This window comes from Meriones unguiculatus, chromosome 6, assembly GCF_030254825.1.
Source record: "Meriones unguiculatus strain TT.TT164.6M chromosome 6, Bangor_MerUng_6.1, whole genome shotgun sequence".
Classification (NCBI taxonomy): domain Eukaryota; kingdom Metazoa; phylum Chordata; class Mammalia; order Rodentia; family Muridae; genus Meriones; species Meriones unguiculatus.
The window spans coordinates 96,149,315-96,166,850 of record NC_083354.1 but is presented as its reverse complement, the minus strand read 5'-3'; the positions used below and the strand labels follow the sequence as shown (position 1 = coordinate 96,166,850).

At 39.6% G+C, this 17,536-nt stretch overlaps 1 protein-coding gene across 3 annotated transcripts in view; it reads left to right on the top strand.

The window, feature by feature from the left end:
• Positions 1–4,806: 4,806 nt before the first annotated feature.
• LOC110558027 (signal-regulatory protein beta-1-like) overlaps positions 4,807–17,536 on the top strand; it is a 35,594-nt gene continuing 22,864 nt past the window's right edge. For 2 of the 3 annotated variants that reach the window (XM_060385748.1, XM_060385747.1), the window contains exon 1: positions 4,817–4,951. In XM_060385748.1, the coding sequence (XP_060241731.1) occupies positions 4,879–4,951 (73 nt within the window). In that variant the 5' untranslated portion in view covers positions 4,817–4,878. Of the gene's footprint in view, positions 4,952–17,536 lie in introns of all 3 variants that reach the window. The other variant, XM_021652734.2, reaches the window with a different exon arrangement.

Here is a 17,536-nt window from a genome sequence, read left to right as displayed (position 1 = left end):
GAAATCTTTCCTTTCCTTTGCATAAATGTTAGGAAAATAACAGTAAGTAATTTCTGTAAGGAACAAAACAAACATAAAGAAAGCAAATGTATCTCAACAAGGCAGTTATTTTGCAAAAATGCTGCACCAGAACTCAAACTGGGCTGTAACACACAGAGGTGAAGATGGCTGTTGTCTTTTAGTTCTCATGTAGACGGTGACTGCATCTCATCTGATTGGTAGGAGCTCTCCTTTAAAATCTAAATCACTTGACTGATTGCACAGACAAAGGGGGAGCAGAGGGTTGAGCCAGTATGGCTCCTTCCCAAGCTAAGTTCTCTTGATTAAGAAAAAAAAAATTTGACATTATAAACTACCGTTTCTGTTTCTCTGGTTGCAATGCATAATGTACATGGCTTTTCCAGTTAAATTAGATTTCCTTTTCTTTTCCTTTATTTTTCAAAGGTTTCTATTTACTTATTTTTAATTGTTTGTTTAATATTTGAGATTATAACATAATTACTCCATTTCCCCTCCCCTTTGCTCCCTCCACACAATTTCTTGAACCCCACATAGCTTTTTCTCTAATTCATAGCTTCTTTTTTCATTCACTGTTGTTACAGAAATACATAAATACATATATACATACATATTCTTAAATCCAACCAGTTCATTCTAGAAAATATTGCTTGTGTGTCTATTTTCATGGCTGAACATTTGGTATTGTATAACCAATTGGTGCTCTTTCATGAAGACTAATCTCACTCTTAGTATTCTTTTGTTGCCTGAAGTTCCTTGTGTAGGGTTGAACCTTATGGTCTTTCCCTGTCTAGTTTGGAAGGTCTATTATTGTTGTCCTTGTTCATCTCATGTTTAGGCAATAATATTCGTGGGACTTTATAGATGTAGCTTTTAACATTACTAGGAGACATAATCTCACAGAAAATTCCCTTATCCTCTGGCTCTTACATTCCCTTCCCATGCTTTGTCAATGATCCTTGAGCCTTAGATGCACTAAGGCTACAATAAGATACAATAGATGTATCATTGGGATTGGGAAGCCATTAATAATCCTACCCTGATATGATGCCTATGAAGCACAACAATGACCAGCAAGGGTAAAATCCTTGATGGAGCAGTGGTGGTACACATAATGTGATGGTAACCAACAGCTCTTAAATTGGACATAAGACCATCTCAGCAAGAAATAAATTATTCCTGACACTGGAAACGTAGTCAACTTATTTAGAACAAGTGAAATCATGGCTCTTGGATAAAGAACCTAGATTATATTTAGTAAACTAGTTTACTAAACCAGCATAAGCTCTAACTACACTCTAAATATACATTTTTTAAAAAAATATTTATTAATTACACTTTATTCACTTCGTATTCCCCCTCTTGTTCCCTCTCTCCTCCCATCCCAATCCCTCCCTTCCTCCCCACTCTGCACGATACCCTTCCCCAAGTCCACTGATAGGGGAGGTCTTCTTTTCCTTCCTTTGGATCCTAGTTAGTTAGGTCTCATCAGGAGTAGCTGCATTGTCTTCTTCTGTGGCCTGGTAATGCTGCTCCCCACTCAGGGGTAAAGAGCAGGCCAATCAGTTCATGTCAGAGACAGTCCCTGTTCCTATTACTATGGAACCCACTTGGACCCTGAACTACATCTGTGCAGGGGTCCTTGGTTATCTCCACGGTATATGCTCACTCATATAGACATAGATGTCCTTTTATAATATGCTAAAAACAAGTCTTTTGCAACTTATAACTCAGTAATATATTAAAGCCATCTAGAAAGGTACATATATCTGTGCCATATTATATCCTAAGACAGCTCTCCTTGCAGTTCTGCAGAGTAACATTCCCCTTGAAAAGCATATTTCATTGGTACAAGACCTTAACTCTTCTCTTCTTGGGAGTGTTCAACACAGAATCTTGTGAAAATAATTCTTGAGCTTAGTTATACAGAATATATTGTTGTTAGGCTAAGATTAGAGCTCCCGATTGCAAATGCCTGCATTGAAAACACTGTGAGCAAAACTGCAAAGAGCCACAGATATCAGTTATCACGGGTATAAGAATTACAAGAAAGCTTAAATATCCACAGCACATCCACACAGTAACTCACTGCCTTTGCTTGCATTCTTCCCGAGGTGGAGGAATCATTTTTTTGTTAAGTTGCTGTCTCTGTCTTTGGGCAGTTACGTCTTCCTCCTAGGTTTACCTAACATGAAGATGCATTGTAAATAACATAAAATAGTTCTTCAACTGTTATCCATTCTGATGTTTGTTAGTATTTCAGGACTCTGTGTATCATGTAAGTCTCCTGCAGATTAAGACCCTCCCCCAGTCTTCAGGATCTGATTGTTATAAAAATCAACATCTTTAAAGGTATGTTTATAAACCATGATATCTTTAGAAATATGCTTTGACCCTCTGGGGGTTAAGGAAGCTGCCATAATTTACCTTCTTCAAAATATTATCATTTCAGTCACTATGTGACACTACTGTATACCCATTCTGAGCCTTTAAATTAAAGTGAATGCTGTGCTACTGCAGAAGCATGGGATGAGGAAGTGATTCTAAAGGCAAATTATGTTTGAGCAGAGGGAGACTACAGTACATGTGTCAAGCACAGCATTCTCGAAGCAGTTCCCCAAGAACTACAGATGCAAAAATGTCCTGGGAACTGGTTCTCATGTGGTAAACAGTCAGCAATGAGCAATGTTCCTATTCTGATGAAATCACCTAAAACCCTTCTTTATCTGGTGCAAGCTTTCTAAGTACCCTCTTGTGTTTGATGAAAAAACTCATGTAAAGAAACAGAAGAAAAATGTGTGATGTTTTGAAGATTTTCAGGCACAATTGAGGTAACAAATTGTGTAAAAAAAAAAGTACTCAACATTTACAACTTTGCATGGGATTGTAGAGTTTTCTTTAAAAAAAGTTATGCTTTAACTGACTTACCAGAAGTTACTTGAAGATCTTAATTGGAAGGCTTTAGGTGAGACTCTAGTCTTGAGGCCAGGGCTAAGAATAGGTCAAAAATTGTGAGGGATATGCATGCCATTGTATGCCAATATAAACCACTAGGAAAAATAGTGATGATGCCTTAAGATATAAGGTATTGAGTCTGTAGATGGCTTTTGGCAGGATGACCATTTTAACTGTGTTAACCTTAGCGATCTAAGATCATGAGAGATCTTCTCATCTTCTAAAATATTCTTTGATTTCTTTTATTAAAATTAAAAAAAATTAAAATTTATTATAATTTATTCACTTTGTATCCCAGTGTAGCACTTCCCTTGGCCCCTCCCAATCCAGCCCTCCATTCTTCTTCTCCTCCCATGCTCTTTTCCCAGGCAACAGATAGGGGAGGTCCTCCTTTCTCTCTATTGCCAGCTTTTGGATCACTTCCCCCTACAGGCTGCCTTGCCTGACCTCAGGAGATGAGGATATTCTCAGACCTGATGTGACTTGATGTGCTGGGTAGGGTGCACATAAGGAAGCTCTCCTTTTTTGGGGGATGGCGGGAATGGAGGCAAGAGGGGAAGGAGGAAGTAGAGGAAGAGGGAACTAGGAGGAGAGGAGGGAGGTAGCACCCTTGGGATGTAAAGTAAATAAAGTGAAATTTAAAAACACCAATGTACATAAAATAAAAATAAAATAAATAAGTAAAAAATATATAAGACAGAGCTCAATGCCTGGCATGTCACATATCAATACTTCTGTTTAAAAAACTGACATTCTAGTAGCATTCAGTAGTAAGCATGCATCACTTAGTCATGGGTCTGCAAATTAGCTATATTTCAACAGATCAGAGTGAAACTATTTATATGTGACTCTAAGCTTGTGCTGTACCCTGGATTCTCATTCTTTCTGTCTCATTGTCTTTTGTTATATTAACTACCTCTCACTCAGGCGACATCTACTGACAATACTTTTGACAAAGCATAGCACAATATGAGCCCGACAAGATTTAGCAAGCAAAAGCAACTTTTTAGAAATTATCTTAATAAAATGATGAGTATTTACAAATAGGAAAGATGGCTTTTATAACCCAATTTAAAAAAATAATTCTGTATTATTTTATGGAAAATAAATATTTAAGTTGGCAATTTCTCCGGGTAAAGTTCTATCTACTGGAGGACTCCAGGGGACAGCATTGCCACTTAATTCACATCTTAATGACCATGAAATTTTCTATGTCATTTAATTTGCTGATAAGAATCTAGCCCCACAATTACTACTATGGATTTTAAGTTTCAGTTAAAAGTAACCCAGTGGTGATTAGTAATCTGTTGCAGGGAATCACGTTACATCTTTAGACAGCAGCTGAGAGCAATGAAGTAGTGCATGCTTGCTAGTACTCAGGTGACCCTATCATTTCACAGTCCAAGATCCTCTGCTCAGGACATTGTTCTGCCCCAAAATAAGATGAGTTTTCCCAATTCAATTAACTAAAGACAATCCCTCACAGATAGGCTCAGAGACATTCTAAACCCCAGCAATCTCTCACAGATATCCCTGGTGACCTTCTTCATCTGTGCCACTTTGACAATTAATACTAATTCTATCATATTTTACTGTGTTTGTGTAAATAAAAAAACTCCTAAATGTCACTTGGACTACATGTTCCAGGATATCAGTAAAGAATATCTAAGGGATATTTTCAAGATAAACGTTTTTCTTCTAAACATAAATTATAAAGAACTAATCTTTGCTTGCAGCTACATACCAAAATACACACTGGGTATCAATTTCAAAATAACCAGTGTGGTTCCTGTTTCCCCACAACACTGGCTTTCCCATCATGCACAGGACCTCTCTTCTCTGCAGATCAGAAGCTGAGATCTCCTGAGCACACACACTGGCAGAGCAGGCTCCTTGACACTGACCATGCTTCCCATGGACTCCTGGCCACACTCTCCTCACAGTGTCCTGCTGCTGACCCTACTGCTGGGACTTACAGGTGAGCATGTCCTAGAATAGCATCATCTTCCTGCATGTGGGCCACCCCTGCCTTAGAAACTAAAGGACTCCAGTTGGCCACCTGAACTGTCCCAGGAAAGAAGGTCAGAATATTGTCTCAGGTACTAGAGCCAGAGCTCTGACCATTACTCTGCATATCCATAAGTTTTAACAGTGGAATAGAAGCATCCTATGAGATAATGCTTAAAAAAATGGGTGTTTCTGATATTTAAGTTGAAGAAAATATTTTCAGCAGAATTCTAATTAAATCACTCTACCTCTTTGGCCCATGGAAGCCACCAAATCACTTCCAATGCAGCTGGTAGGACCACTTGGCTCTGAGCTCAGCAATCTCTGCTCACTTCCTAAGACATAGAAGCTGACATGCAGGCCAGTGGCATGATCTGGGTGAAGTGTGTCCTGCAGTGCTCAGCCACCATTTCTTCTAAGTTAGGTTCCTTATTTTATCCTCTGACTTCTATTTGCTTTCTTATATGATCTCAGTCTTTTCATTTCGTGCTGCTTCGTTAAGAGGCTGTTGCTAGGGTTGCCATGAAGGCTGGAGACCAGAGTCAAGGTGTCCATTGAGCAGATTTCTTCCAAGATGCTTCTCCTTTAAATTGTACTGGCTATTTCTGTCTTCATACATGATCTCACCTCAGCCTACGTCTGTGGATTTTCTCCATTTTCTGAAAGAAAAAGAGTCACATTGGACTAAAATCCACCCAAATATCCCCAATTGACTTTAACTCTTTAAAGATTCTATACCATATACAGTCACATTATGGGTTTATGCTTTGATATATAGAATACAAACAATTCATTCCTGGTATGCATTTTCTTTTTATTATTATAACTTATTACAATTTATTCAATTGGCATCTTGGCTTTGGTCATTCCCTCATCTCTTCCCAATCCCTTCCTTCCTCCTTCATTCTCCCTATGCCCCTCCCATAGACCACTGATAGGAGAGGTCTTCTTCCATTTCCCTCTGACCCTAAGCAATCAGGTCTTATCAGGATTGGTTGCATTGTCTTCCTCTGTGACCTGGCAAGACTGCACTCCTCAGGAGAAAGTGATGAGAGAGCCTCTCACTGAGTTCAGGCCAAGGATACCCCTGCTCCCTAATAGGGAATCCACTTGGAGACTGAGTTCATAGGCTACATCTGAGCTAGGGTTTTAGGTCCTTGGTTGGGGTTTCATTCTCTTCAGGGACCCCAGGGTTCAGATATTTTGACTCTGTTGGTCTACTTTTTTAGATCCTGTCCCCTCTATGTCTTTCTATCTCTGCCCAAAGTTTGGCTAAGAGTCTCAGCCTCTGCTTTGATACTTCTATCAGTAGAGTTTAAAAATTTGAATCAGTACTGAGAAATGTTTAGCAAAAAAATATTATGCTTTTAATCTGAAATACATTAAAAATTTACATGTTAAAATCTTTTCAACAGATAATGGTGCTACTTTGAAAGATTGATTATTTAGAAGATAAGGTCTAACTGGAGAAAGTCATGGGAAATGTCAAAACTTAAACCACCCAAGGAGTGTGGCACAACATCCCCTGCTCTGTACTCTCTTGAGGAATGTCACTTTTACAATGTATGTGATTGGATCATTGACTCCTTATAAACTTTTTAAAAATTCCTTGCCAGGAATTTAATCAGTATGATGCCCTTCAGGAACTTTCACTAAAATTACATTGTTCTTTAAAAGGCACCGTCCTACCTTGTCATCTTATGGTTTTCAGTGTTCTGCTTCAAGATTCATGCATCTGGTAATTTGTTATCTTGGCTACACTGGTGAAAAATACTTTATGATAAATACCCTTTCTCTTGAAGACTGTCTGTCATGCAATGTTAGTTGTGTTTCCAGTCTGGCGCTGTGGTAAAGACCCTCTGTACATTTCAGCTGAAATTAACACTTTGCCACAGTTTATTACATGGTCAAGTCAGAGCTCATGAGCTCACATAGGTGAGGGTCACAGTGAGTGTACACAGCAGAGGGGATGGGAAGCCTAATGTGTAGCCATCACAACAGGGAGAGTGCTAGTATTAGTAGAATAGTATTTCTTTAGTATATACAGGGTTAACCTAAGTAACAGGAAAGTGCCTTTGACATTGCTATCCCTGGAAGAACAGGGGACTTGAAGCTTCTGTCAATAAAAGAGCCAATGGCATGAGCCCACAGTCAGTACAGACAGAAGCAGCAGAAGAGCCACAGTGTACCTACTGTTATTTGATCAGACCAAGGACATTTCAGCATGCTAAGATAGGGCCTAGAGACAGAGTGGAGACAGGTACTGCATGTCCACCAGTTCTCAGTCTTAGCATTAACACAACTCACAGGGAGGGCCACACAGACTTTGACAAAAGATACAACATACTTGATCCTTATTCTTATGCAACATGCTCCATTCTTCTCTGTGGTGAAACCCTGTTCTCCTGGATTATGAGGCACTGGACAGGCTTGAATGTTGCTGTCACTTCTGTTCTCCTGGGCAAGTCGTGCAGTGAGGCTGCAGCCCCTGTGCTAGTGTCCTGTTGACTTGAGGATGAGGATATCAAAGTTTCTCTCACCTTCGAAAACCAAACCAGTATGAAGTCAGAAACACTTTTCTGGTTCACATAAAGTATAGCTACTGTAGCTTGGGGTCTTGGGATGAAAGAGAGACTGTGGGTGGGGTCTCTCCCACGCCCAGCTGCTGTGAAGTCTCTAGCTGGTCTCCATAAATAACCTGAAGTCAGTCAAGACTGGATGTTCCCAGGACCCATCATAGTGCCAATTCCATCCATTCAGACAGACTTAGCTGAGAATCTCAAATCTTCTCTAAAAAGGAAATTTCACAGTTGTCAGTATACTCATTTCAGATTTATGTGCTTTCATCCTAGACAGACAAGGATCTAGTCACTCCCTTGATGCATTCTTTCCCCCTCCCATGGTGACTTGCCTCAAAAAATACAGCTATCTAAAAATTTAGGCAGAGTACAGGAAAGAGAGGGAGGAAGAATTGAAAGAGCTAGAGAGGTCAAGGACAGCACATGAAAATCTACAAAATGGACAGTTAGGAGCTCACAGACATTGAACCACCAACCAGAGGAAAGTCATGACACAGATCTAGACCTCACATACATACCTAATAGATGTACACCTTGGTCCTCATGTGGGACCACTGACAGTGGGAGCAGGGGCTGCCTCTGACTCTGTTGTCTTCCCATGAATCCCTTCCCCATAACTGGGAGGTCTTGTCTAGCCTAGATAGAAGTAGATGCACCCAATCCTCTATGATATGCCTAGGGAGGTTGATACCCACAGTAGGTCTCCCCTTATCTGAGAAGAAAGGGAGAGGAGCAAAGGAGGAGGGGACAGGAGGGTAGAGGGAGAGAGTGGGAGGACAGAAGGGAGGTGAAGTTCCTACTGGGGTAAAAGTAAATAAATACATTAATTAATGAAAATTAAAAAAAATACAGCTGGCTACATTTTACTTCTTTGTGAGAGATAAAGTGGGTCCTGGGCACATGCGATTTGACTTTTATATCTCCCGATATTTTCTATTTTACTTTGATAGACTTCAAAGTATCAAACTACTTTATTATTTTTTTTCTTTTTTAATTTAAAGTATTTCTTCTGTTTTCTTTTTTTCTGAAGCCCCCTTGTTCATCCCCTCACAATCCTGTCCCTTCCCTCCCTCTTCTGTTCCCATGTCCCTCCCCCAGGCCTATGATAGGGGAGGTCCTCCTCCCCTTCCATCTGATCCTAGCCTGTCAGGTCTCATCAGGACTGACTGCATTGTCTTCCTCTGCTGCCTTATAAGGCACACCCCTTACCTCATGGGAGGTGATCAAAGAGCCAGTCACTGAGTTAATGTCAGAGACAGTCCCTCTTCCTCTTACTAGGGTACCACTTATACACTGCATTGCCATGGGCTATATCTGTGCAGGGTTTCTAGGTTATCTCTATGCCTGGTTCTTGGTTGGAGTGTCAGCCTCAGAAAAGACCTTGGTGCCCTGAGTTTTTGGTTCTGTTGCTCTCCTTGTAAAGCTCTCCTTGTAAAGACTTGTCCCTTCCAAGTCTTTCAAACTCCCCCCTCTTTCATAAGATTCCCTGCACTCTGCCCAAAGGTTGGCTATGAGTCTGAGCATCTGCCTTGATACCCTGCTGAGTAGAGTATCTCAGAGGTCTTCTGAAGTAGGCTCTTGTCCTGAACCCTGTTTTCTTGCTCTTCTGATGTCCTTTCCATTTGCCTTTCTGAATGAGGATTGATCATCTTACCCAGGGTCCTCCTTCTTGCTTAGCTTAGGTGTACAGATTTTAGTATGTTTATCCCATATTATACATCTAGTATCCACTTATAAGTGAGTATATGTCAAGTGTAGCTTTCTGCTTCTGGGATACTTCACTCAGGATGATATTTTCTAGTTCCCACCATTTGCCTGCGAATTCCATGAATTCCTTGTATTTAATTATTGAGTAGTATTCCATTGTGTAAATGTACCACAAATTTTATATCCATTCCTCAACTGAGGGGCATCTGGGTTGATTACAGGTTCTGGCTATTACAAATAAAGCTGCTACAAACAAGGCTGAGCAAATGTCCTTATTGTGCACTTCAGCATCTTTTGCATATATGTCTAGGAGTGGTATAGCTGGATCTTGGGGTAGCACTATTCCTAATTTTCTGAGAAATCACCAGATTGATTTCCAAAGTGGTTGTACAAGTCTACATTCCTACCAGCAATGGAGGAGGTTCCCCTTTCTCCACAACCCCTATAACATGTGTTCTTACTTGAGTTTTTTATCTTAGGCATTCTGACGCGTGTAAGGTGAAATCTCAGGGTTGTTTTGATATGCATCTCCCTGATGACTAAGGACATTGAACATTTCTTTAAGTGTTTCTCTGCCATTCAATATTCCTGCATTGAGAATTCTCTGTTCAGTTCTGTAGTCCATTTTTAATTGGATTACTTAATTTATTATTGTTTAACTTCTTGACTCCTTTATATATTCTGGATATTAGCCCTCTGTCAGATATAGGGTTCGTAAAGATCCTTTCCCAATCTTTAGGCAGTCGTTTTCTTCTGATGACAGTATCCTTTGTTTTACAAAAACTTTTCAGTTTCATGAAGTCCCATTTATTGATTGTTGCTCTTAGAGCCTCTGCTATGGATGTTCTGTTCAGGAAGTTGTCTCCTGTGCCAATGAGTTCAAGGCTCTTCCCTACCTTTTCTTCTAACAGGTTTAGCATGTCTGGGTTTATGTTGAGGTCTTTGATCCACTTAGACTTTAGTTTTATGCAGGGTGATAAGTGTGGTTATATTTACTTTTCTCTACATGTAGACATCCAGTTAGACCAGCAACATTTGTTGAAATTGCTATGTTTTCCCCATTGTATGGTTTTGGTATCTTTGTCAAAAATCGGGTGTCCGTGTGTGGGGTTTATTTCAGCATCCTCGATTCAATTTCATTGATCCACCAGTCGGTTTCTATGCCAGTACCATGAAGTTTTTACTAATGTTTCTCTATAGTACAGTTTGAGATCAGGGATGAAGATACCTCCAGAAGATCTTTTATTGTAGAGTATTGTTTTAGCAATTCTGGGTTTCTTGTTATTCTATATGAAGATGAGAATTTTTCTTTCAAGATCTGTAAAGAATTGTGTTGGTAATTTAATGGGAATTAGGAAGTGCATTGAATCTGTAGATTGCTTTTGGTAAGATGGCCGTTTTTACTATGTTAATCCTGCCAAGCCATGAGCATGGGAGATCTTTCCATCTTCTCATATCTTCTTCAATTTCTTTCTTCAGTGACTAGAAATTTTTCATACAAGTCTTTGACTGGCTTGGTTAGAGTCACACCAAGGTACTTGATGTCATATGTGGCTATTGTGAAAGGTGTTGTTTCACTAATTTCTTTTTCAGCCCTTATGTCTTGTATACAGGAGGGCTACTGATTTTTTTTTTAGTTGATTTTGTATCCAGCCACTTGGCTGTAGGTGTTTATCAGCAGTAGAATTTCCCTGGTAGAATGTTTTTTGTTAATTTTTTTCTTATTAGTTACATTTTGTTAACTCTGTATCCCAGCTGTATCCTGTTTCATCATTTCCTCCCAATTCCACCCTCCCTCCCTCGTCTCCTCCCTGCCCCTTTCCAAGTCCACTGATGGGGGAGGACCTCCTCCCCATTCATCTGACCCTGCTTTATCAGGTATCTTCAGGACTGGCTGCAAAGTCCTCCTCTGTGGCCTAAGAGGACTGCTCCTCCCTTAGGGTTGGGGAGGTCAAAGAGCCAGCCATTGAGTTCCTGTTAGAAATAGTCCTTGTTCCCCTTACTATGGGAAACCAAATGGTTACTGAGCTACCACGGGCTACATCCAAGCAGAGGTTCTAGTTTATATCCATTCATGGTCTTTGGTTGAGTGTCAGTCTCAGAAAAGACCCTGTGCCCAGATATATTTCATCCTTGTGGAGCTCTTATCCTTTCCACATCATAATAACTCACCTTCTTTCATATGATTCCCTATACTCTCCCGAAGATTTGGTTATGAATCTTAGTATCTGCTTTGAAACACTTCTAGGTAGAGTCTTTCTGCAGTAGACTCCTGGCATAGGATCAATGCACATGCCATTTGTCTTTCGAAATGAGGGTTGATCATCTTACCCTGTGTCTTCTCTCTTGATTGTCTTTTTTAGGTGTATAGATTTCATTATGTTTATCATATCTTATTGGTCTATATAAACGAGTATATACCTTGTTTGTCTTTCTCTTTCTGGGATACTTCACTCAGAATGATCTTTTCTAGATCCCACCATTTGCCTGCAAATTTCATGATTTCTTCCTTTTTGATTGCTGAGTAGTATTCCATTGTGTAATAATACCACAATTTCTGTATCTACTCCTCCGTTGATGGACATCTGGGTTTTTTCCATGTTCTGGCTATTACAAATAAAGCTGCTAAAAACATGGTTGATCAAATATCCTTGTTGTAAACTTGAGCAAATTTGGGGTATATACCTAGCAGGGGTATAGCTGGGTCTTGAGGAAGCACTATTCCTTATTGTCTGAGAAAGTGCCAGATAGACTTCCAAAGTGGTTGCACCAGTTTACATTCCCACCAGCAATGGAGGAGAGTTCCTCTTTCTCCACAACCTCTCCAGCATGTGTTGTCACTTGAGTTTTTCATCTTGGCTATTCTGATGGGTGTAAGGTGAAATCTCAGGATCGTTTTGATTTCCATTTCCCTAATGGCTAATGAGGTTGAGCATGTCTTTAAGTGTTTCTCTGCCATTAGATATTCCTCTACAGAGAATTCTCTGTTTAGCTCTGTTCCCCATTTTTTAATTGGATTACTTGGTTTGTTGTTTTCAGCTTCTTTAGTTCTTTGCATATACTGGATATTAGCCCTCTGTCAGATAAAGGGTTGGTGAAGATTCTTTCCCAATCTGTAGGCATTCATTTTGTTTTGATGATGGTGTCCTTTGCTTTACAGAAGCTTTTCAGTTTCATGAGGTCCCATTTATTGATTGTTGCTCTTAGAGCCTGTGCTGTTGATGTTCTGTTCAGGAAGTTGTCTCCTGTGTCAATGAGTTCTAGGCTGTTCCCCACTTTTTCTTCTAACTGATTTTGAGTATCTGGTTTTATGTTGAGGTCCTTGATCCACTTTGACTTTAGTTTTGTGCAGGGTGATAAATATGGATCTATTTTCATTTTTCTGCATGTAGAAATCCAGTTGGTCCAGCACCATTTGTTGAAGATGCTGTCTTTTTCAATTGAATGGATTTGGCTTCTTTGTCAAATATCGAGTATTCATAGGTTTGTGGGTTTATTTCTGGGTCTTCTATGCAGTTCCATTGATCCTCCTTTCTGTTTCTATGCCAATACCATGCAGTTTTTATTACTGTTGCCCTGTAGTACAGCTTGAGATCAGGGATGGAGATACCTCCAGATGATCTGTTCTTGTACAGGATCGTTTTGGAGATTCTGGGTTTTTTGTTTCTCCATATAAAGCTAAGAATCTTTTTTTCAAGGTCTGTAAAGAATTGAGTTGGTATTTTGATGGGAATTGCATTGAATCTGTAGATTGCTTTTGGCTGTATGGCCATTTTCACAATGTTAATCCTCCTAATCCATGAGCACGGGAGATCTTTCCATCTTCTGATATCTTCTTCAATTTCTTTCTTTAGAAACTTGAAGTTTTTCTCAAACAGGTCTTTCACTTGCTTGGTTAGTGTCACCCCAAGGTACTTTATGTTATTGTGAAGGGTGTTGTTTCCCTAATTTCTTTCTCGGACCTTTTGTCTGGTATACAGGAGGGCTTCTGAATTTTTTGAGTTGATTTTGTATCCAGCCACTTTGCTGAAGGTGTTTATCAGCTGAAAGAGTTCTCTGGTTGAATTTTTGGGGTCGCTCATGTATACTAAAATATCATCTGCAAATAGTGACACTTTGACCTTTTTCTTTCCGATTTGTATCCCCTTGATGTCCTTTAGTTGTCTTATTACTCTGGCTAGGACTTCAAGTACTATGTTGAAGAGATATGGAGAGAGTGGGCAGCCTTGTCTTGTCCCTGATTTCAGTGGGATTGATTTAAGTTTCTCTCCATTGAGTTTGATTTTGGCTATAGGCTTACAGTATATTGCCTTTACTATGTTTAAGTACATGCCTTGTATCCCTGATCTCTCCAAGACTTTAAACATGAATGGGTGTTGGACTTTGTCAAATGCTTTTTCAGCATCTAAGGAGATGATCATGTGGTTTTTCTCCTTCAGTTTGTTTATATGGTGGTTTACATTGATGGATTTCCATATGTTGAACCACCCTTGCATGTCTGGGATGAAGCCTACTTGGTCATGGATGATATCTTTGCTGTGTTCTTGTATTCGGTTTGCAAGTATTTTTGTGTCAATGTTCATAAGAGAGATAGGTCTGAAGTTATCTTTTTTTGTTGGGTCTTTATGTGGTTTAGGTATCAGGGTGACTGTTGCTTCATAGAATGAGTTTGGTAATATACCTTCTGTTTCTATTTTGTGGAATAGTTTGAGGACAATTGGTGTTAGCTCTTCTTTGAAGGTCTGGTAGAATTCCATGCTGAAACAATCTGGCCCAGGGCTTTTTTTGGAGGGGAGACTGTTAATGACTGCTTCAATTTCCTTGGGGGATATAGGGCTATTCAGTCTTTCTACCTGTTCTTGACTTGATGTTGGAAGATGGAATCTATCAAGAAAATTGTCCATTTCATTTAGATTTTCAAATTTTTTGGCATATAGGCTTTTGAAGTATGACCTAATGATTGTTTGGATTTCCTCAGTGTCTGTAGTTATGTCACCCTTTTCATTTCTGATTTTGCTGATTTGGATAGATTCTCTCTATCTTTTTTGGATAGTTAGTTTGGCAAGGGTTTGTCTATCTTGTTGATTTTCTCAAAGAACAAGCTTTTTGTTTCATTGATTCTTTGAATAGTTTTATTTGTTTTTAATTGATTGATTTCAGCCCTGATTTTGACTATTTCCAGCCGACTGCTCCTCTTGGGTGTATCTGCTTCTTTTTTTTTTTTTTTTTTTCTAAGGTTTTCAGTTGGGCCATTAAGGTGCTTGTATGTGATGTTACAAATTTCTTCTTGAAGGCACTTAGTGCTATAAATTTTCCTCTGAGCACTGATTTTAATGTGTCCCATAAATTTGGGTATGTTGTGCCTTCGTTTTCATTGAATTGTAGGAAGCCTTTAATTTCTTTCTTTATTTCTTCCTTAACCCAGCTGTCACTGAGTAGCAAGTTGTTCAGTTTCCATGTGCATGTTGGCTGTTTGTTATTTCTGTTGTTGTTGAGGTCCAGCTTTAGTCCATGGTGGTCAGATAGAATACAAGGGATTATTTCAATCTTTTTGTATCTGTTGAGGCTTGCTTTGTGATCAACTATATGGTCTATTTTGGAGAAGGTTCCATGCGTTGCTGATAATAAGGTACACTCTTGTGTTTGGGTGAAAAGATCTGTAGACATCTATTAGGTCCATTTGATTTAGGGACTCTGTAAGTGCTTTTATTTCCCTATTTGTTTTCTGTCTAGTTGGTCTGTCCCTTGATGAGAGTGGTATGTTGAAGTCTCCCACTATTAAGGTATTAGGATCAATGTGTGATTGAAGCTTTAATAATGTTTCATTTATGAATGTAGGTGCTCTTGTATTTGGGGCATAAATATTCAAAATTGTGATGTCCTCTTGGTGGATTTTTCGTTTGATGGGAATATAATGGCCCTCCTTATCTTTTTTGATTAATTTGGGTTGAAAGTCTATTTTATTAGATATTAGGATGGCTACTCCCGCTTGTTTTCTGGGACCATTTGCTTGAAAAACATTTTTCCAGCCCTTTACTCTGAGGTAGTGTTTATCTTTGTTGCATAGGTGTGTTTCTTGGATGCAACAGAATGTTGGATCCTGTTTCCACAACCATTCCGTTAGTCCATATCTTTTTATTGGGGAGTTGAGTCCATTGATGTTGATAGATACTAGTGACCAAAAATTGTTACTTTCTTTTGATGTGGGGTTGGTGGTGTTGGTGAGTTTCATTGCTTGTATTCTTTTGGGTTTTTTTTGCTGTGTAGTTATCTATTTCCTCTGTTTCCTTAGATGTAATTGTTTTCTTTGGGATGGAGTTTCCCTTCTAGTAACTTCTGTAGAGCTGGGTTACTATGTAGATATTGTTTAAATTTGGTTTTGTCTTGGAATATTTTGAATTCTCCGTCTATGTTGATTGAAAGTTTTGCTGGGTATAGTAGTCTGGGTTGGGATATGTGGTCCCTTAAGGACTGTATGATTTTTGTCTAGGCCCTTCTGGCTTTCATAGTTTCTGTTGAGAGATCTGGTGTGATTCTGATAGGTCTACCTTCATATGTTACTTGGCCTTTTCCCCTTGCTCTTTTAAAACTTTTTCTTTGTTCTGTAGGTTCAGTGTTTTGACTATGATGTGATGTGAAGAATTTCTTTTCTGGCCTAGTCTACTTGGTGTTCTATAGGCCTCTTGTATGTTTATGGACATCTCTTTCTTTAAGGTGGGAAAATTTTCTTCTATAATTTTCTTGAAAATATTTTCCGGACCTTTGAGCCTGATGTCTTCTTTTTCTTCTACTCTTATTATTCTTAGATTTTTGTTTTTTCATGGTGTTTTTGATTTCTTGGGTGTTTTGTGTTTGGAACTTTTCTGATTTTATTTTTCCTTTGAGAGACGTGTCAATTTCTGCAAGTGTATCTTTGGCTCCTGAGGTTCTTTCTTCCATCTCCTGTATTCTGTTGGTGATGCTTACCTTTGTAGTTCCAAATCTTTTCTCTATGTTCTGCAACTCCAGGTTTTTCTCTATTTGTGTTTTCTTTATTGATTCTAATTCTGTTTTCATGTCTTGCACCATTTCCTTCATCTGTTTGAATGTGGGGATCTGCTTTTCAATTACAGCTTCTATTTTTTTGTCCGTTTCCTCTCTATGTATCACTAATTATGCCTCTACTTCTTTGGCTGTATTTGCCTGTATTTCTATGAGAGCTTTATTTATTTCTTCTTTATTTGCCTTCATTTGTGTGGTCATTTCTTTGAGAGGTTTGTTCATTTCCTCTTTGTTTGCCTCAATTTTCATGGTCATTTCTCTGAGAGCTTTATTTATTTCCTCTTTGTTCGTCTCTATTTCCTTGGCTATTTCTCTGAGGGTTTTGTTCATTTCATCTTTATGGGCTTCTAATAGCTGGAGAAACATAGAAACATAGTTTTAAAGTCATTTTCTTGTATATCTGGTGAACTGAAGTGTCCATTGGTTTGTGGGGTTGCTGGTGAGGTCATTATGTCCTTATTTTTGTTGGGTGTGTTCTTATGTCTGCCTCTAGCCATCTGGTTATTTGTAACCCTCACTGTTTGCTCCTCAAGTTTGTAGTTCAGGCTATGATCATCTCTTTCTGTTTTCTGGACTGTTTTTTTAGGAAGATGAGAGAGGTTCACTGTTTTGAGAGTGTGCATTGTGGTTTCAGTTTTGCCTAAGTAAGGAATGTGATGCTGGCACTATTGGCAAACGCTTTTAGGGGGCGCAGTGTGCATTCGCGGATTCTCTGACTATTGCAGTGGCCTACAGGCCAAACTAGTGTGCAGTTCTGTCTGGGATCCAGGGATTGTTTGCCTGGATTACACTGGTGGACTCACAAGGCAGAGGCTTCAGAGTTGGGGGTCGCTATCCCAAGAATCCCTATGATGCCCACACTAGGGGTGTGGGTGGCAGGGATCTCATCTGATTGCTTTTGTAGAGAGGCCCTGGGTCTGGAGCAAACTTTCCCTAGAAGGCTCACTCACTCCCTTGCAGGACCAGTTGGAAAGCACAGGGGTTCCCTTTGCTCTCTACTCTCTGATTTGGTCTTGCTGTGGAAAATGCACATGTAGGCAACAGTCAGCTCTGTGGCACTGTGGCTGCAGGACTCAGTGTCCACCTGCCCTGTGTGTGACTTCTCTGTCCTTCCCCTCCAGCAGGGAAGGGTTATGTTGGCTGGTCCCGGGGTAGCTCGGGAAAGAGTTGGGTTGAGTGTCCTCAATCCCAGATCCCGGGCCCAGATCTCTCTGCCAGAAGCAGCCTGG